This window comes from Cryptomeria japonica, chromosome 7, assembly GCF_030272615.1.
Source record: "Cryptomeria japonica chromosome 7, Sugi_1.0, whole genome shotgun sequence".
Lineage (NCBI taxonomy): Eukaryota > Viridiplantae > Streptophyta > Pinopsida > Cupressales > Cupressaceae > Cryptomeria > Cryptomeria japonica.
Window position 1 is genome coordinate 807,722,550 of NC_081411.1, and position 21,909 is coordinate 807,744,458.

Sequence of the window (21,909 nt, forward strand, 5' to 3'; positions counted from 1 at the left end):
TTTCAGCCTAATCCAATTGACAACGTATGTTCTATCATAGAATTACGTTGTCAATTTCTATGGTACTCCCTATTCATCACAAAGTGCCTTGATCTATCCTATGCTAGGGCCTCTTCTTGAGTGTATCCTCTTGAGTAGTTTCCTGATTGGCAATGTATGTTCTATCACAGAATTGTCAATCCTAGCCCTATTTTCTATCCTAGTCTTCCCTAGAGGACCTGCTTGAGTGTATCCTCTCAGCAGCTTATCCAATCGACAACGTATGTTTATCACAGAACTGCCGATTCGACCTTGAAGACATAAACACGTATTTGTGACACAAACACGCTTAAATACTACACAAATGCTACTGAAATCATAGACGCGTTTGGCACAAACACAAACACGCCTAGCCTACCCAGACGCGCCTGACACCAATGCAGACATGCCTTAGCATTTTCCCCCCTGCTTGACATTTTTTGCAACCTACCTAAATCGCATTTATTGACCTACCTAACATGCATTTATGACAACAATTAATGCAACAAGGTACAAGGAGGTTTTGTGGTACTTACCGACTCTCCTGCATCTGTTGGCCTTTGATATCGACGAACACGATTGAATCTATGCACCAATGCCATCATTGTTGACTGCTCTCTACTCTCTTTGCACTCTGATCTCTTAGATGTGTGGATGGCAATGAGGATGTTTTCCCTCGTAGTCTATCTTATAGACTACCCTAGCCCTAGTATCCTGAGTCAATCTTCTTTATCTCGTGACTCTGTCACTCTATCCTATCTTGTCAGTCCATTCTAGCCTTTATTTCTTATCGAGAGATTATCTGCGATCTTTTCAGAAATTTTTATCCAATCTCTCGAGGGGGCATATCATTCCCATCTTGGGGCAACTTTGTATCAGTTCATCTTATCTTCTTTGAAACAACGTGACAAGCTGCATTGTCTCAAAGAGGGGCAAAATGTAGACACCTAAAATTGTCTTGTCTAATTAAATAAATATTTAATTATTTAAGCCTAATTCTTCTATTAATTAAATGAATCTTTATTTATTTAATTAATTCATTAATCCTCTTCTAGCCTTATTTCTCATTTAAATAAATACATTTAATTATTTAAGTTGCCCTTTCCTAAATTAAATAATTATTTAATTTATTTAATTGATCCCACTTCTTCTATTAATTAAATAAATCTTTATTTATTTAATTAATTCATTAGCCTTTTCTACCCATGCCACAAGTCATTCATCTCTTAATTCTTACACTACCTACCCTCTTATTATATTCTTATTTCCTCTACCTACCCTCTAATCCTAGTTGACCATTTATCTTTTACACCTCTCAATCTTATCCCTCCATTTCTTATAGTGTCTTCTATATAAGGAGATACTTCTTTCATTATCAACCCTATTCTATTCAACTACTAACTCCTGGACTAGCATTCAAACTTTCATATGCAATCAAGCCTACTTACAACCACATTTCCATTCTTTGTTGAGCTCTTGTGCACACATAAAATGTGTGAGCAAATATATCAAGCAAGATCAATGGAGATAGGAAGAATGAAGATCCAAACCCTAGTGGACATGTGATGGTATAATCTTTGTGATTTTTTTGATTTGCATTGTCTTAGGTAATCTTCATATGTTATGGTGGATCTTTGTTGTTGTTAGGCTAGGGTTTTGTGGTTGAATTCATTTAGTCTTTCAATATTGTTGTTTCCATTTTTACCATAAACACCATTAACCAAAAGTAATCAACAGTAGTACAAAGTCTATAATCACTGTATCACAATAAGATTTTCCAAATATGAAAGATAGCTCAAAGTCTATAATCACAATTAGAATGATCCTTTAATAGCATAAACAGAACACCAATACCATCAAGGAATTAAAGAACATATATATAAACAATGAACGAAAGAACATTCACTCATATACACAATTTCTTGCCCAACTCAAAGTTTGGAAACAAAGAGAATTGTCTTCTTTATTTGCTTGATTAATTTCCACAACAAAAGAGCTCAAAGTCTCACTTGAGGCAACAATTTGGCAGAGTTTTGCTAAGCATATAAAAGATAAATATTTACAAATGAGGTTCCTCCTTATATAGGAAAGGATTTGAGAAAAATGTGGGCACAGTTGATTAATTCAACTGCAGAGTCCCACTTGACTACAACTACTGCATAAAATAAAAATGCAACTGCAAGAAAATTTGCAGTAAGAAAAGATGCAACTACGTGAAAACTACTTAGTGTCAATGAGGACACTTTATTCTTCATTTTCCTCCCTTCGGATTTACTCGGAGAAGGATCAGTCATCTGCTAGAATCTGCAACAGTTTCATCATGTAAATCAATATTCACCATCATATTTTCGGCTTCAAAGACCCAGAATGATGCCTGCAAGATCAAAATTACCCTTAGACAAAGATAGAAAAATCAGCAGATTGGGTTTAAAAACTCGATCTGCACTTGGTTAGGTCATATTGGCAGATCAGGTTTTAAAATATGATTTGCTAATTTTGCAGGTCAAGACTGCAGGTTGGGTTTTAAAACTTGGGCAAAACCTAGGTTATAGGTCGGGTTTTAAAACCTGACCTGCACATGTGCAGCAAAAGATTGACAGGGCAGGTTTTAAAACCCGACCTGTCACTGGGTAGATCTGGATTGACAGGTCGGGTTTTAAAACTCACCCTATTAATGGAGTCAGACAAGGTCTGCACATCAGGTTGACAGTAAAAGAGGTTAGCAAGTCAGGTTTTAAAACCTGATCTGCCAATGGGGAAGACCTGCAGGTCAGGTTAAAACCAAAAATGCACTTCGGGTTTTAAAATACAAGAAACACTACATTTTGGGTTTTAAAACCCGAAGTGCAATCAAAAGATGAAATAAAAGATCAAGGCAAAAACATGAAAACAAAAAATGAAGACGCAAATCGACATGACTTACGAGGGAAGTTGATCGGCCTTGGAGGACGTAGGCTACGAAATGGACATGTTTCGTAGGGGTTGTCCCATGCTTTAGGCTAGTTGAAATCAGTGACAACACCTAACATATACGTGTTATGGGATAACCTATGCATGAAATTATTGCATATACGCACTTTTTCTTGGCATATATTTATTTTGACACACATATGCGTCACTATTTAACATAGAGGTGGTTCTAGCACCTATACATGGTTTTATCTGACACATACGTGTTTTCATGCACATGCATACCATTGTTTGACACAGATGCGACTTTGCAACATATACGCAACCTAATACCTATATGCAGATTTACCTAAACTATACATGCCATCACATCACATACGCACTCATAACCTACCTATATGCGTTCAAACCTAAAACTATCCTATTGTGTGTTTTTTCTTTGACCTACAATCTAGCCTAATAAGTGTGAAATAAATTCAAAATAAACAAGCAAGTTTGAGGTACATATTGGCTCACCTATGCCTATAGGTCGCTCGAAGCATCGAACTTGATCAAACCGGTGCAATCCGATTGCCATGGCTCTCCAACTGCTAACTGCACTCCTAATCTCTCTGGATGCTTTGTTCTCTGATCTCTCAAATGCTACGGATGTAAATGAGGATGTTTCTCCCTGTGGTCGCTATATATAGGTTGTGGAACCCTAACTAGTTGTGCTCGCCTCCTGGTGCCTTTTTCCTACCCGTTGATCATATTTTGAGTCTAGTTTTCACTCGTCTAAACCCGTCATCTTATCCTTGTCCCTTCTAGCCTTTCTTTCTTTTTGAGAGATTGTTTGCAATTTTTTGAAAAAAAATTCACTGAATCTCTCGAATCGAGGGGGTATATTACTCTTGTACTAGGGTAAATGTTGTATCTATTAATCTTATTTTCTTTGAGCCAACACAATAGGTTGCATTGTCTCAAAGATGGGCAAAATGTAAACACCTAAAATTGTCCTAGCCTAATTAAATATATATTTTATTTATTTAATTATTTTATCCTAAGTCGTCTATTAATTAAATAAATAATTTATTTATTTAATCCATTAATCCTCTTCTAGCATCTCCTCATTTAAATAAATATTTTTATTTATTTACATTTTCCTTTCCCTAAATTAAAGAAATATTTTATTAATTTAATTGGTTTCATTTCTTCTATTAATTAAATAGATTTTTATTTATTTAATTAATTCATTAGCTTTTTTCCCTCCATGACACTTGTGATTTATCTCTTAATTTTCTTTTAACCACCTCCCTAATATTTAATCATTTTCTATACTTACCTTCTAATATGAGCCAATCATTTATCCTTTCACCTCTTAATCCTAACCCTCCATTTCTAGGGTACTCTCTATATAAGAGGATCCTTTCATCCTTATCAACCCTAAATAATACAATATCCCTAACAAGAAAATCAATCTTCGTGTGACCTTTCATGAGATCAAGCAATCAAAAGTCTAAACAATCAAAATATGTTCTTTGTTGAGCTCTTGTGCACAATATAAAATCTAAGAGCAACCATATCAAGTTATATCAATGGAGATAGGAAACAATGGAGATAAAACCCTACTAAGCATGTGAATGGTATAATCTTTCATGTTTTTGATATTTTGCATGTCTTAGGTTCTTCATTGGTGTATGGTGGATTTTTATTATAGAACTAGGGTTTTTATGTGGTTAGATCTTTGTTGGTTTTACAATAGTTTATCATTCCATTTTTACCGTATACAATCTTGATGTAACTTTTGTTTAGTTTAAACTTCACAAATGATTGTTGAGCACTCTCATTCTTATCAAGTGGAGCCATCGAAGGAGATGATTCAAATTGACTCACTTGAAGCTAATAATTATGAACATAATTGCGTAAAGGAAGTGAACTCTGAAAATAGAAGCTTATCTCTAATGTCTTTTTATAAATTAATAATAAAAAATATTTGAACATCATGATCAAGCACTGGGTAGGCAATTTGAGAATGCAAATTTTTATAGCTACCAATAAAATCAATCACTTTTTCTTTTACTCCTTGCTTGCAATGAATCAAATTAGTCAAAATAATTTTAGGACCAATATTATTTTGAAATTGTTGAATGAAAGCATTAGCCAATTGTTGAAACGAAATAATAGAATAAGGAGACAAAAACAATATCATTGCAAAGCTTTATCCCTAAAGGTTCTAGTAAAAAAATTAGTCATAAGTTGTTGGCCATGAGCAAAATCTCTACACAAAGTTTGGAATGTCTTCACAAGAGTTAAGGGGTCACCTTTTCCATTGTACAACTCCAATTGAGGGACTTCCATATGTTTAAGGGAAATTATACAGACAATGTCATCAGATAGTGGACTTTATACATCAAATGTGGAAACATTGAACTTGGATTGAGTAATAGAAGCCAATTGATGTTATAGGGATGCAACAATTTGGGTTATGTTAGTGATAGTTTCTTCAGTGGATGGATTGAAATTGGACATTTTGAATTGGGATGGAGGAGTAACATTGTTGTATGTAGGTGGAGGTTGAGAATAAGGAGATGGAACATTATGGTATGTTGGTATAGGAGATGATTGGGATACAAGTGGAAGACTCGTGCAAAAGGAGGTATGTAAGAGTATTGGTTAACGAGATTGCCATGATGACTAACATGTGTAGGATTAACATTTTGTGTGGAAGTAGCCATGATAGCAGATGCAAATGTAGGCACACTAGGCAAGGATGTAGGCATAGGAATGAAATGATTGACTTGACTAGTGGGTTGAGAGTAACCAAGGACTTCGACACAACTTTTGATTGGCATGATATTAGTGTCAATAATATGAGTAAGGATGCACAACAAATCAACAATAATTTTATCACTTTGCACCATTCTTTTTAATCGTTGAAACAAAGGGATTGCCTCACTTTCCGGGTATTGTTAACTCATCCATTGTTGAAGATTTTTTAATTCATTGTCAATCTTCTCCAATTGGTCAATAGTAACCCTAGTTAGTGATTGATCCACATCATGAGAATTATAAGGAGAATGAAGATAAGTGATGTCATCTATTGGATTAGAGGAAGAACCAACATTCTCATGGAATAAGTGATCTAATTGAGTTTCATACCCTTAGTGGTTAAACCTTGGGAAGCCTTAATTCTACAACTTCTTCTCATGGGAATATTGTATGTAGGACTAATGGTAACAAAACTCATGCACAAGGGAAGGAAATTTGAATGGAAAAATTGAAAACTATGATTAAGCAATGCAATTTGTTGTAACAATGATTGATTAACCAAATAATTAAGTAATGAAAAATTTGAATTTGAACAATAAATACCTCTAAATCAGAGCACAACATGTCATAAAGATCAGATCTAAAAATACACTTGAAAAATTATGCAACCCATAATTTATTTAGAATTATAAATTAGGTTTTTTGTGAATTTAACCTCTAAATTAATGTAATTCAGTTGAAAATTCAATTTATGAGTCCAAATTTGAATTTTAAAATGCATAAACAATCATATATGAGACAATAAATTAAAATTTAAGGATGAAAGATGTTAGGTTCACCAAAATGTAATGTAAGGAAAATTAGGAATTAGGGCTTAAGTTAATAAAACCACTAACCTACCTAATTAACCCAATTAAATTGAAAGAGGGTTGAACCTAATAGATCTAGGTACAATCTCAATGGAAAAGGTTTGAGGTTCTGATTGGATTCAACTGGTTTGTTTTGATTATCCTCTTTCTTAGTTGAATTTGTAATGTAATTGTGAAATAAGGGCAAAATAATGAATTATTGAAGTAAATTAATAGAAGCAGTAAGTTATAGATGTCCCACTGAGCCACAAACTTGGATCTGGGCAAAAGAAGATGTGTCATACCTATTCTCAGAAGTGTTGCCTGATTTTTGGGACTAGGTAGTACAAATTTGCCTTGGTCCTCTGAAATTTTCATCTTCGAAAGATGAACCTATTTGCCACTGTTGACTCTGCCGAATTTCTTGAGTACACCTCCACACCTATTTCCTTGATGAAGTTTTGTTGTCTTCATACAAAGCTTTTAGAGTTTCATGTAGGATGTCTTCATAAAACGTTGATCATGAATGCCATCTTCAATGCTTGAACTTGACTTCACTTCTACTCCAATGCTTGATGAATGACTGATTGCTTGCTCACTTGAATTTGCTAAAGTGTAATTGAGCTTGATTTTAGTTAGATTCAAATGAGAGAGGTAGACCTCCTTTTATACTTGCTAGCTTTAAAATTGAATTAAATTTTAGGAGTAGGCTGACATAGGATCTAAATTCTTTCTCATTAGTGATAACTATTATGAGGCTTTAATTTGAGGTCTAATTAAGAGACCCAGGGTGCGGTATGCCCTGGTCTTGGAAATTAGGACTCTGAATGGGGGGGAGATTTGGGAAGATGATGAAAATTTTAGGGTAGATAGGTGGTGCAAGCAAAACCAGGATTGCAATCAGGCCTTGGAAATCTGAATGCCAAAGTGAGGCCTAGGTGAGGAAAAAATTGTAGGTGAGTACAATTTAGGATGCTATACAATTGATTAAAGAAACACAAAAAGGTTTGTGAAATGATTTTGAAGCTTGACTCTTAGACTTAGTGTTCACATTGATGAATTGTTATGCTCCACATTTTATCACAGTTGAGAGTTATGGTCTATGGTTTGGAACCAAAGTAAAGTTGCTCATGATATATCAGATTTAAAGTTTTAGGATTTGAGCTTCAATGGACAAAAAAGGTAGAAGTGATAGAGTGGTCATTGTGCTAGTTGACTGACTGGGTTGACGTTCTACTTTGATGCGCTAGAGGTTTGTGACATGTGCTCACCAGAGATAGCGCATGGATGATTGTTGGGACTAGATAAGCCTACGTTGGGTAACACATAGCGTGTTCCTTATTATGGAGTAATATGTGGGCTTTTGGACTTGGCCAATCACACATTTGGTTAATGAATTTTTTTGTGGCCAACTTGTAAATATTATAATTATGTTTTAGGCTAACATCTAAATGTAATTATCATTGTAATGCATATACATAGTTTATCTAGGTTCATTTGCGGTGTGTACATGATTGTAATATCTATAAGGAGAAGTTAATTTGTGAGTATATAGGTGATGCAATGTGAGTAGCATCCCAATTATTGTGCAGACTCATTAGAAGATTATACGCATTGTGTGGAGTGTTCTGAAGTTGTTCAAATAAAAAGAAAGTTGTGTATTCATTTTGAAGGCCCACAATTCATATCTTTTGTATCTTGATGAGATTGGTGTCTCACATGCTGAGTTGGTGCTTGGATCTTGAATTAGGGGATTAGGTGTCTCGTGTAGGTTGGTGTTTGAAAAATATATTTGGAAATTGGTGTCTCTGATAGGTTGGTTCCTACTTCATATTATAAGTGATCTATCATTTTGTGAGGGTGGATTTGGGTAGTGAATCCAAGAAACTATTCACACTATGGTTTTTTTCTTAAAAGTTTTTCATGTACATCTGGTGTTCTTATGTGTTGATGTGTGATTGTGTTTACTACTTGCTTAGCCACACTAATGATAAAGTAATATTCGATAATTGTTCTAATGATTTGGATTTGCGATTGGTTGTGATGTTTGGAGAAGTTATTAATTATGGTAATTAATGTTGATTGAGTATGAAATTGGCATATATTGATTCACCCCCCTCTTAATATATTTGTGTGTTTAGCAATATTAATATATAAATATTAATATTGAAAGTTTAGTCAAAGAGCATGATTTAGGAAATTATTTGATTCAAGTTGGTTCTGATGGGATCATAAATTTATTACAAAAGATATAACATATTAAATCCAACATAATAAAATCTTAGACGCGACAAAAATGAAATGATTAAAACTAAGTTGTCAAGTTAGAATAAACACAATAGAAAAACAATCATCATTGCAATCTGTGATTAATGGTCATTTTTTCTTGCTTTGAATGGTAAAACAATTAGAATACATATTGGAATGGTTTTTATGATTTATGTATGTGGTGTTATTATGTATGAAGCAATGGATTATAGGTCACATGAATGTATGTAACATGGTCAAAATAAAAAATTAATTTGAACAAGAAGATGATACAATGTGAGAGTTTATGATAATGTGAATGACATAAAGTGAGAAAATTTTAGTTGACAAACTTTGTATTCCCTACAAATAGTTGAGCTTTTGATGGGTTATTTTAAAAGGCACTTTAGACTTGGTGGATCACATATCGCTTAAGCTTTCCACTAGATATTACACCAAGATCTAATCTAGGACTTCAAAAATTGGAATGACTCATAGACTACAAATCCAAGCTTTATTTATAATTGTAAAGAGCCAATTAGCACTTTGACATGGGATGATAAATTACATACCTTGGGTAAGTTGACAAAATCTTGTTTGTGTGAGTAGCATCCAAGGTTAGAATTACATTTGATAAAGAAATAAAATATTCAAGACTATGGAAGCTACTTTTTTTATGTTAGACATGAATTTATTTGTTTATCAATTTATAAGTATTATTTTCCTTTCAACTATTTGGACACTTCTTTTGAAATGCAACTCAATGGGAATTCAAGTCTTGTGGCGCCTCCTAAAAAAATCACTCCTCTAGCCCTTTTGATCAATGCCCTCCTCACCCTTCAAATATTCTAGGAAGAACTTCTCCATCTCCATTATAGTCTCAAGCCAAACCCATAAATTCACCTTCTCTACCTTACAAAGGCTTGAAGCCAAGGCCTAGAGCCAAGTCCAACTCCCTCACTCCCCTTTTATTGATGATTGTTGGTGTAATTATTTATTCATATAGGATATAATTACACCTTACTTAAGTTGACTTAGGTAAATGCATAACATCGTAGTTTGCATATGAGATGCTTAGGGATTTGCATACATTGAGAGTGTGTATGTAGGAGAAATTCCACCTTTTATGGTGTGATATTGTTGTTACTATCATATCCACTTATTGTGGGATGATAATTCCACCTTCGGTGGGTGATCCATCTCATGTGGAATATTTTATTATTTCTTCTACCTAGCCTTACCTACCCTTACATCTCATTGAACAACATGTCATCTTTGTGTGCTCTCTTGTGTCTTAGCATTGCTTTTATAAGCAGACTCATCTACATTGTATGTAATCTTAATGATCCAGTTGATGGTATTTTGCATCATTGATAGGAATGCAATTTATTCTTGTCATATTTTATTCTCTCTTGTTTGTGCTATCAATTGGACTCTAGATCTTGACAAATTCTCACAAGGTATCAGAGCCATTAGAGTGCCATTGGTTTGCCAATTGAGAGAAATTTCATGCAATTTGGGGTTTTTCATTTCAGAGATTTCTATTGCAAGTTATTATTGAAGCTTGTTGGGTCAATTTTGAGGTTGCCATTGGATTGAAGAGGTTCGAGAAATTCATAATTGCCTTTTGTTTCATTCAAATCCGATTCCCAAGGTCAAATCTAGAGTCGTTTGAAGGTGGAGGTGGTTACTTGCACCGATATGCAATTTTGGAGCATTTTAGGCCAAATCTGTCATTGCCATTGCACTCATAAGGCCCAAAAACCCCAAGATCACCTATCTATTCGTCCAAATCGGAGCTCAGCACCCCAAGGTGAAAAATTGTCCCCCCCCGCCCCCCAAGCCGCACAGACGTCTTGCAGGTTTGATTTTTTTTAAATATTTCATTTTCAGTTTTTTAATATATTTTTTTAGAAATTTAAAAAATAAAAAAATGTACGAATTTAAAATTTTGGGGGGGAGACTAGGGGCCAACACAGGGTTTGTACCCTGCGGGTACCATAGGGTACCCTATAGGGGACCTGCGTACGTAGGCCTGCATGGACCTGCGGCCCCACAGGGTCTCTGTTCCTGCCGTAGAAGGTACAACCCTTGTTGTGGCAAGTGTTGTCACCTGTCACAGATAGTCCATGGCAAGGACTGTACCCTACCACGTAGGGCTCTTTCTTTTTTGGTTTGTTTTTTAATTTTTTTTAAAATAAAAATCACTTACGCCTTTTTAGTAATGTTTTTTAATAAAAAAATTTAATGTGTTTTTTTACATACATAAATTCTATTATTAGTTTTTAATAATAAAATTAAACTTTCTTAATTATTTTAATGAAGTTTTAAATAATCAAAAATATATATTTTTCTTTATTAATTTATTAATAAAGTTTTTTAATTCAAAATTCCAAAAAAAAAAGTGTGTGTTTTTTTGCTTTGTTTTGTAATGAAGTGTTTTTTTTCAAAAAAAAAATTAATTTCAATTTTTCTTTATTTGTGTTTTAATAAAGTTTTTTTGCATGGGCATTTCAATAAATGTTTTTTAAAACTTTTAATTAAGTTTTTGAAAACAAAATTGTCATTAAATAAGCAAAAATGGGAACAATTTTTTTCGTCCATCTATTATACCTGTTTGTAGCATCTCCAACTAGCAACCAAGGGGGGGTCAGTTTGCTCCTTTATATCTCTTGGCATCATCCCAATTGGAGACATCTTCATCTGTAGTCTTCTATAGGGCATTTTCTTGATGACATCTTCTTCTTCAGTTTCCAGCTTTGCACATCTGTGATTATGTTATATGCTCTTACATGAGCTATGTTGTAATGCACTATTATAAAGTGCCACACCTCTTTGTACTTTGTCATTGTTAACCTCTTTGATGTAATCCTCCTATACTTAGATTAGGAATATTCATGTGAGACTTTTATTTTCTTGTTGAGAAGGTATTTGGATTGAGTAAATCTATCATTGGTGCTCATTCACCTGTCTCCATGCTTGATCTTCATTTTGTTGCAGTGAGTGATTCATCATCATCGACGTTGGTACCTGGTTTTGTCACACTTTAACATTCTTGGTGCAACATTGGCTTTGTTTCTTCCTAATGGAGAGGTATTTTGGTCAACATTATTGGACCATCTTTACAGGAGATTCTATATTGAGGAGGGACTTCATGGTCTTTCCTCTTCTCTCTTATGGGGGGGACTTTTGTCTCACATGAGGTTTTGTTCTTCTCATACATCATCGAGAGCATTGTGTGCTTTCATCTCTCTTTTGGGGGGAGTTTTTTCCCATTGATTTTTTCTCTCTTTCTCCGTTTGCAAGAGATTGCATTGGTTTGTGTGCATTTGCATTTGCACATGGGTACCTAACATGGCCTCATAGCCGAGACCCATCTTGCATTATTAGCTTAAGTGCATTCCCCTAAGTTGCACTTAAGGGGGGGTGTTGGTGTAATTATTTATTCATATAGGATATAATTACACGTTACTTAAGTTGATTTAGGTAAATATATAACATCGTAGTTTGCATATGAGACACTTAGGGATGTGCATACATTGTGAGTGTGTATGTAGGCGAAATTTCACCTTTTATGGTGGATATTGTTGTTACTTTATCATATCCACTTATTGTGGGATGATAATTCCACATCTCAAAAAAAAAATGTATTGTATTCAACAATTAGTAATAATAACAACAAAATAAATTTTGGTGGTTCAGAAAGGCAAGGACGATGAAAGCTACAAGGAACTTTTTAAGTTCCTGACCAAATGGGCAAATATTCTACACCTGACCGAATGGGCAATTATTCTACAACAGGTTGGATGCAAGTTCCCGAAGAACCGCTAGGGATTCATCCCTATTTTTTATTTTTGCTGCTTTATGCCATCTATGGCTGGGGTTCTAAAACTCTTTATTATGACAATTATAGTTGTTTAGTTTAGTTAGTGTTTTAAGGCTGTTATTTCGAAACTCTTAGGCGGTTTACTCTGTTAATTATCCTTTGCTGTTGGTGCTTATGCTTATTACTAGTAGTTTACGTTTAATGTGCTACTACTAGTGTTTTGTTTTGCAACCTTTGGACTTATGTATCTTTGGAACATCAACTAATTTTTTACTGCGTTTAATATAAAAAACAAATTAAAATTTTAATTTACGACTGTTTAAAAAGTTAGTCAATAAAAATATAATAAATTATAATTAAAAAATCATTAAAAAACAAAAATATTTGTCACTATAATATTACAATATTTTCAAAATTTTGATTGCCCTTTGACATTCAATCAAAAGTGACCGTTGTTATAACACCTAACCTGCCTGTCAGCACCAATATCGCGCAATGTTTCAATTGGTGATTTTATGTGGCTAAAATTACAGATGCCTAAAGGAATATGCTGGAAGCTATTTGAATAAATAGAGGCCAAATGAAGGACGCATTTCTCTTTGATCCTCTGTTTACTTCGTATCTCAATGGCTGCTGGCTGTCAAAATATCAATTATCCCACCTCCTGTACATTTATAAACAGAAGACAATTTTCCATCCCAACTCATTGTGCATCCGTAAACCCAATTTTTTCTCCTAGCAACCATAAACTCCATCGAAATTTCCCTTTATATTCTTCATTAAAATTCAACTCAACTGCTTTTCAGCTATGCCGCCTCACTAACGGTCAAACCCATTTCAAAACTTCCTCTTCCGCAAATGGGTCTCTCTTTACTTCTACACCGGCATTTGAACTTGAGTTGAGAAGGCTTCTAACCCTGTTACCCCATAAAATAAAGAAATCGCTTATTGGGCATCCAGAGCTTGAACATCTTATTGAAATTGTTATGGACTTGGGAAGAAAGCCTCTCGCTCGCTTTCCCTCTGGAGATTTCAGGATTTCTGAAGACTCTATTACCTTCCAGGACTTGGAACAAGCAATATCTATGGTAAGCTTTTTCAAATTTTCAATTCACAGTTTCTTCTTGCAGTCCTGATAAATATTCCTATAATTAATAAAATTTTAGGGTTTCTGTTAAATAAGAAAAAATGAATTGCGACTAACTAAACATCTAACCAATCAAAGGCCACTTTCTAGGAGGATACACGGTTACACCCTAACTCACAGAATTGTAATTACTTTTTGTGCTGTCAACCAAAAAGAATCAAGCAACCCCGAAATGAAAGAATAGTCTTACATGAAGTTGCTTTCTGAAATCAAGTGATCAATTAATTGAATTGAATCATTTATTATTATTTATGGAGATACACAAGGGAATGTTTTTACAGCTGAAGATTGTAGGCTATTGAGCCTAAGATTTGGTACTGAATTAATAAGGGGCACTCTTATGGTTGAGACTTGGCCATTAGGAAAATGCTCTATGCTCATATGGCCTTTAGGTTGAGGTTAACCTGACCTTGTGTGAGGTCAATCGCATAAATGTTTAACCCAACTGACCCTTATCGGTCGATCCTCTTGACCTAAAGGTCTGCTACATTAATGGCCCTCAGACACTCCCAGGTTTCATTCTTGTGGACATGTTTTCTTGCTCAAGGATATCTTATGTTGCATCTGTACTTATTAGAATGAATTACCACTGTTTTCATCTGCAGTTAGGAAGAACTTATTTTGTCTGTATACTTGCTAATCCTAAGTTGGAATGAACACATGTCGTATATTTGCTCACAAGGATAATAGTTGCTCTTGTAATCTAAAGTTAGGACGCTTATATACTTGCTACCATGAATCACTATTCTTGCAATTTGGATTTAGGATGAACATTGGTTAGTAAGTACTATGTACTCTCTATTCTGGTTCTTGAAATCATCTTGATCATAAAAAAAATGAAGAGCATGGGCTTTTCAAATATTTGCACCATTTCTTCATGTTAAATGCTTCTAGCTTTCATGCTCAGGATACACTGCATCTGCTAACCTTAAGTAACCAATTGCTATTTGTTCAAATTTTTCATAGAATGATAAGTTCACGTTTAGTATGTTCATACAATTTATTGTACCATGTTTGGCACAAATCTTCTTAGTTCTCCTGTAGAATAAAATGTTGCTCTATCAGCAGCCATAAATGTTGTTTCCATCTTTCAAATTAGGAAGGCTTTAAGACATTGACTGGAATTCATGAGATAAGAATACTTGCTCGAAGTCCTTCATGCTACATTAAATCTAAATATATATCAACATTGTCCAACTACTCTCCAGTACTTGCATGCTCTTGATAAACTGTATTTATTTCAATATATAATGGAATAATAAGAGTAATTAGTTATGCCATGGGAGAAACGATTCTTCTATTTTTTTTCATTTAATATCAACTTGCTGTTAGTTTTGTGACTCAGACTAGAAATCAGACTTTCAGTATTTAATTTCAGATTAACATTAAGTAAATTATAAGCATGTAAATGAAAGAGAGAAAACAAGTGCACAAGAGACCAACACAATTACCCTGGGAAAACCTCCAAGGAGGAAAAACCCAGCACTAAAGACCCACAGGTCAGATTATGTATTCAATCTTGAATTGTAACAATACAATACAATACTTAGCTCCAGTCATGTGACTCAGATCTGGGATCTTCAACCTCTTATCAAATCTGCCCCTTTTATCATATCAGATCTGCACTTCTAAACTCACCAAGTCTGCTCTTTAATGCACTCTCTAACAGAAATTAGGAACACCAAAATAGCTTTGTCTTCCTTGAATAAGTTTGCCCAGTTCACCTCTTAATTTCGCACACCAAGAAGCAGATGAATTTCGCTGATTGCATGAATGATTGATTGAATTGATCTTGGCAAATGGTCTTTATTTATATGAGCATATAACCTTCAAGTCGGCCTTAATTAGATAATTATGTTTGGCGCCAATATAGGTTTTAGTGTGGCGTGTCATTATAGGGCTGACCTTGTTTAGGGGCACGCTACCCTCTTTGGCGTGAAGGGTCCAACCCTACACGTTAACCTTGGGAAAGGGAGGGCCCAGCCCTTTAGGGGCTCGGATGTTGCCTTAGGCAATCCGAACCCCCTTTCCTAGTTACAAACAATACTCCCTCTTAACTAGGGAAGAAGAGAATACATAATCTGAACCTTTAGAGTTCCATCTAGCACACAAGCATAGAATGGGTCTAGCACACAAGCATAGAATTACATCTTCCACCTAGCACACGAGCATAGGATGGTTCTAGCACACAAGCATAGAAAGTGTAATACACAAGTGGGTCTTTACATAATTACAATTTTCCATCTAGCACATAAGCATAGAATAAAACCTTCCATTCTTGCACACAAGCTAAGAATGGACAAAACTCTGCAGTAGAGAATCACTGAGATTGAAACTCCCTCTCAACCAGGGTTTCATTTTCCACAATACCAAGTCTGTCTCTGAAGTATTCAAACTTCACTCTGGATAAGGGTTTGGTAAGAATATTTGCAACTTGTTCATCTGTGCTAACATACTTCAGCTGAATGGTGCCTCTTTGCACCATATCCCGAATGAAGTGATAATGAGTTTCCACATGCTTGGACCTGTCATGGAACACAGGATTTACCGACATCTTTATACAACTTTGATTATCACAATGAATAGTGGTAGGACCACTAGGTTGACCAAATAATCCAACAAGAAGTTTGCGAAGCCACACTGCTTCTCTAGATGCAACAGATGCTGCAATGTACTCAGCTTCTGCAGTACTCAATGCTACCGAAGATTGCTTTCTACATGCCCAAAAGATTACTGCAGAACCCAAGTTGAAGTAGATACCCGAAGTACTTTTCTTGTCCTTGACACTTCCTGCCCAATCTGAATCTGAATAGCCTTCCAAGAAGATTGAGGTATCAAGTGAATACTTCAGCCCATAACCAATAGTGCCTCGCAGGTATCTCAAAATGTGCTTGGCTGCAACCAGGTGAACAAGTTTAGGCAAGCTCATGAACTGACTAAGGGCATTCAGAGCATAACAGATATCTGGTCTAGTATTGACTAGATACATCAAGGATCCAATCAACTGCCTGTACTCAGATGGATCTGCAAAATCAGAGTTAGCTGCAGAAACACTCAACTTCTTTAAGTTAGATTCCATAGGAGTAGACATAGGTTTACAGTCCATCATTCTAAATCTTTTCAGGATATCAATAGTGTACTTTCCTTGACTTAGAAAAATTTCATTGGATTTTTTCCATACTTCTAACCCTAGGAAGTAATGCATTAGATCTAAATCCTTCATTTCAAAATCTGAGGCTAATTCTTTCTTACATCTCATGATTAGTTTATTTTCACCAGTGAGAAATAAACCATCCACATATAAAACCAGAATTAGCATATCATTACATATTTTCAAGTAAAGGTTACACCAGCATCATTTTTACGAAATCCTAAGCTTAGTAAGTACTTATCAATTCTTTCATACCAAGCACGATGAGCTTGTTTGAGCCCATATAAGGCTTTCTTCAACCTGCAAACATGAGAATCTCTTTTATGGATTACATAACCTTCTGGTTGCTCAATATAGACTTCTTCTTCAATAACACCATTGAGGAAAGCTGTCTTAACATCCATTTGATGCAACTCCCAACCTTTAGCTGCAACAATAGCTATTATAGATCTAATAGAAGTATATCTAGCAACAGGAGCAAATGTTTCCTCATAATCTATTCCTTCCTTTTGAGAAAAACCACGAGCTACAAATCTAGCTTTATGTTTCTCAATACTACCATCAGCATTATGCTTAATTTTAAATAACCATTTAGAGAAAACAACAGACTTACCTTTGGGTCTGGGTACAATGTCCCAAACATCATTCTTGATGATAGACTCATACTCTTTATCCATGGCTAATTTCCAAGCATGATGAGTCATAGCTTCTTCGACATCGTGAGGTTCAGACTCAATGATGTTGCACATTACAGAAATGTAGTTGGCATGATTTTGAGGTCTCTTGCTATCTCTGAAGGTTCCTCTGGGAGCAGCAAATCCTTCAGCATCTTGAATGGTGTTTCTAACCCAAAGTGGGCTCTTATTGCTGACCACAATATCCTTAGGTATATTTGTAGAGTCCATGGGTTCTGCTGGATCATCCTGAACTTCCTGATCCGGGAGGTCAATGAACTCCTTCTATATCTCAAGGTTAGTATCAACATTTGATTCTTGATTTTCAATCACAATGTCATCATTATTAGATAATTAACCTTTAGATCTTTTGAATGCAATATCTTCTTCAAAAGTTACATCTCTACTTACCTCAACATACCTTTGACCTGAAATGTAGATCCTGAAGGCTTTGGAAGATTCACTGTATCCTACTAAGATGCCTTTCTTTCCAGAGGATCCAACTTGGTTCGTTTTTCCTTAGGCACATGAACATACATAGGGCTCCCGAAGATCCTTAAGTGGCTGATGACAGGTTTGATTCCTGTAAAGTCTTCTTCAGGGGTTACATTCTTTAGAGCACGATGAGGACATCTACTCTGCATGTAAACTGCTGTTCTGGATGCCTCCGCCCATAGGAAGGGTTGCAGGTCTTTATCATGAATCATGGCTCTTGCAGCTTCAACAATGGTCCTATTCTTTCTTTTAGCAACTCCATTTTGCTGAGGATTGTAGGGAACACAAAACTCCCTCTTAATTCCTGTCTCAATACAGAAATCATGAAAACTACCTGAGGTGTACTCACCTCCATTGTCAGACCTTAAACATATAATTCGTTTTCCAGAAGTATTTTCAACCAAGGCTTTGAATTCTTTAAATCTATTTAAGACTTCTTCAGATTCTTTAGATTTAAGAAAGTAAATCCATGTTTTCCTAGAAAAATCATCTATGAAGATAACATAATAAAGGAAACTGCTAGGAGATGCTACAGACATAGGACCACAAATCTGAATGAATAAGCTCTAACTTTTCTTTAGCCCCACTATCACTTTTATGAAATGGGCTCTTCACATTCTTACCCATTGCACAACCTTTACAAGCATCATCATGAGATAAACTAAGTTTAGGCATACTTTTAACCATTTTACCAAGAGTGGGAAGATCTTGAAAGTGTAGATGTCCAAGTCTTCTATGCCATAGCTCACATGATTCAGGAGCCTCATGAATGAGAGCTTGAATTGGGTTAGTGTTGACGTGTATTTTGTACACAATCAAACACAGAATAAAATACCCAAGGGTACCTTATCCTCTCTTGAATAAAGCCTCTGATTGTTGAAGATGTCGCAAAAAGGATCAATCAGGATGACTCCAAGGTTCTTTAATGTAGGATCTCTACGTGTGGATAAGCACCAGTGGTCGTTGTGAATGCTGTTTCATCAAGGGGCCTTACGTTTCCGTTATTGTAGGAACAGGATTTCCTAAAACTAACAAGTTCTCAAAAAGATCAAAAGGTAGGGTTTGCAAGGGATGAATTCTAATCTAATCCTAAGAATGATTCAATGTAGGCTAGACTTGGTAAGATTCTACCAATTTCAATATTGCCAAGACATAACAACTCAACTGAAATTGATGCGATCTTCTAAGGTGACTAATGATTTTCCAATTCATCAAGGATCGTAGACACTACCATGAAGGTACATATCAATAGTTCAATGATGATTGAAGGTTTAAGTAATCCAAATATCTCCAGTTGACCACACAAGGCGTTCTTACAATCAGTAAGAAGCTAGTGGTTTGGAACGTGAATCTCACCAAAGATCAAGCTCAACACTTAGTCCTTCAAATTTAAGTAACACTTAGTCCTTCAAATTTAAGTACTAATTCGACCAAGAATGATTCAAGAAAGTAAGCAACCATGAAAGTAGCCACAAGAATTGCAATAAAACACCATCACTTCAATATTTTATTGATCTCAAAGCCAAAATAGACAACAATTGCTTGAAATTCTCTCTTCAATGCTCAATCTTGCTACAAAATAACTTTCCAACTTACTCTCTCTAATCTCTCCTTTTCTAATTTTCTAATCCCAAAATGAAAATGAATGAGGGTATATATAGCATCCTCAATTACAATGAACGGCCCAGATCAAAAGAAGATCAACGGCTGAGATTCTGACACCTAAACCCTAATTAGGGTTTATTACAAAAAGTTCCCCTTTTACTGAACAATATTAAATGCATAGCCAAATATTTAATTGGCACAAAAATCTAGGAAACACAGACCAATGATAATTAAGGTGCCACATCATCTATAACAACCTCTTTTCTAGAACCTTTTTCCCTTTCCAATGCTCCTTCTTAGCATATGCAGTGAATCTAGACACAATTCCTTCGATCTCAGTAATAGGAATCTCTGGAAGATTCCTCATTCGTTCCTCCAAGTGGATGACCTGATCAAAAGCCTTGAGAAGAGCTGCATCCCATCCAGGTTCGAGTTCTTTGATTTTCTCAATCAGGAGCATAGTAGTGAACATTTGATCCCTTTGCTCATCTGTGATAATATTCTCATCTTTGCAAAAGATGACCTTGACCTTCTCCTCCAACTCTTGAAGATTCACATCTGTCTCATCTTCAATCCTTCTGCCAAGAATAGAACATAACACCTCAAACACCTTGTCCTGAATTGGATGGATGACCTCCTCAACTTGATTGCATTTGGTACTAATGTCTTCGAAAAGAACTTCCTTCATCTGAAGTAGAGTTGACCACTGGAGTAAATTATGAGCTCCTCCATCCATTATCTTTTCTTGTGCTAAGATCTTCCTTGGTGTTTGCCTGATTACTTGCAGAACAGGAATGATAACATCTCTAGTGTGGGCAAAGGCGGCTATTGTTATCATTAGGTTGTGAATGATCTCAAGGACCTGGATAGCTCGATGGGTGGTCTGCATCATTCTTGTTGCGAACTCAATGGCAACGGTATGGGATTGGTCAATCCAAGAGCTCATAAGCTGGACCAAGCTCTTAACTCTTTCTGCCTCACCAACTGATTCAAGGGGAAGTGCTTGCACAGGAGATACTGCTGGATCCTGACGTCCCAAAGGCTGATTGAGATGGCTAAAGTAGCCTCTCCAAGCACTGACCTCTCGCTCAAGCTTTCTATTCTTTTCCATTTCTTCTCTAAGCTTGTCTTTAAGTGCCTCAAATGAATCAGTTGCCTCATCCAGTGTCTGCTCGGCTGTGAGTGGACCAAGCTCAAATGTTTCTACATCATACTCTTCTGCAAGGATTTCACCTTCGTACTTGTCCACTGCCGGTGTAGCTATCTGCAACTTCCTGGACCCTGTCTCATCTCTGATCATCTTGGACATCTTGGTGGCCTTCTTCCTTTCTATTACTCCCTGAGAATTTCCTACAAGGCTCTCTAAGTCAATTACATTATCTTCATCTTCGATCACAATCACCCTTGTTAGCCTCTCCTTCAACCAATCTGGAATGGCGGATCTTGTCTCTCTAACTTGTATCTCTTTAGGCAATGGTTCTTCTTCTCGGAGAGGAGATGTCACTTCATCATTATTCTTGTCTTCGTGTAGCTCATTAACTTGAGGAGATTGACTTGATGAACGTTGAGACGCCTGCCCTTCTTCGTGTGTATCATTCTGTACCATTGATTCCATAGATTCCTCAACTTCAGGTACCCTCTTCTCTTGTCCTACATTCTGACTTGTCTTTTTTTCATGTCGAGAAGATGTATCGGATGAGCGATCTCGATTGGCCTCTTGTTTCTTCTTGGAGGGTTCTCTTTTCTCAGGTCTTTCTTTCCTCTTCGCACCTCTAGGATGGGGATTGCCTTCACTTACACTTCGAAGATTACCTTCACTTGTGCTTCTAGGATGAGGATAGCCTTTACTTACACTTGCTCCTCCTTCCCCTGGTCTTTCCTCCAAAGTAAAAGTCATAGGTATGTTCTGTTCTCTCAACTCTTGATGTTGCACATCAACCCATCTGCGAGTACAAGACAAAACTGGAGCCATCAAAGCTTTTAAGTCAAAAACCTCAGGTTCATTCCAATCTATCTTCACTGCTTTGTCTTCTCGGTCATAAGATGATTGGAGATGTCTGCCACTGTCCTGAGCTTGATCAGCCACTCTGTAAACTTTGCATTTCCTGATGAAATCCAAAGGTAACCTGGAATGCATCTTTCTTTTCACTTCTAAATCATCTGAGAGATTCATCAAAAAAGTCCTCTATCTGAAATTCGTGTTTGTACTTTCTACCAACTGTTTCTTCTATATATCCATA

The 21,909-nt window shown here is 35.8% G+C and overlaps 1 protein-coding gene across 4 annotated transcripts in view; it reads left to right on the forward strand.

Moving 5' to 3' along the window:
* The first annotated feature begins 13,105 nt into the window (after positions 1–13,105).
* The window catches only part of LOC131065776 (protein SEEDLING PLASTID DEVELOPMENT 1), a 250,327-nt gene continuing 241,523 nt past the window's right edge, over positions 13,106–21,909 (forward strand). Inside the window, exon 1 of one of the 4 annotated variants that reach the window (XM_058000538.2) lies at positions 13,106–13,685. In XM_058000538.2, the coding sequence (XP_057856521.2) occupies positions 13,224–13,685 (462 nt within the window). In that variant the 5' untranslated portion in view covers positions 13,106–13,223. The remainder of the gene's footprint in view (positions 13,686–21,909) is intronic. The other 3 variants (XM_058000447.2, XM_058000511.2, XM_059207816.1) reach the window with 3 other exon arrangements.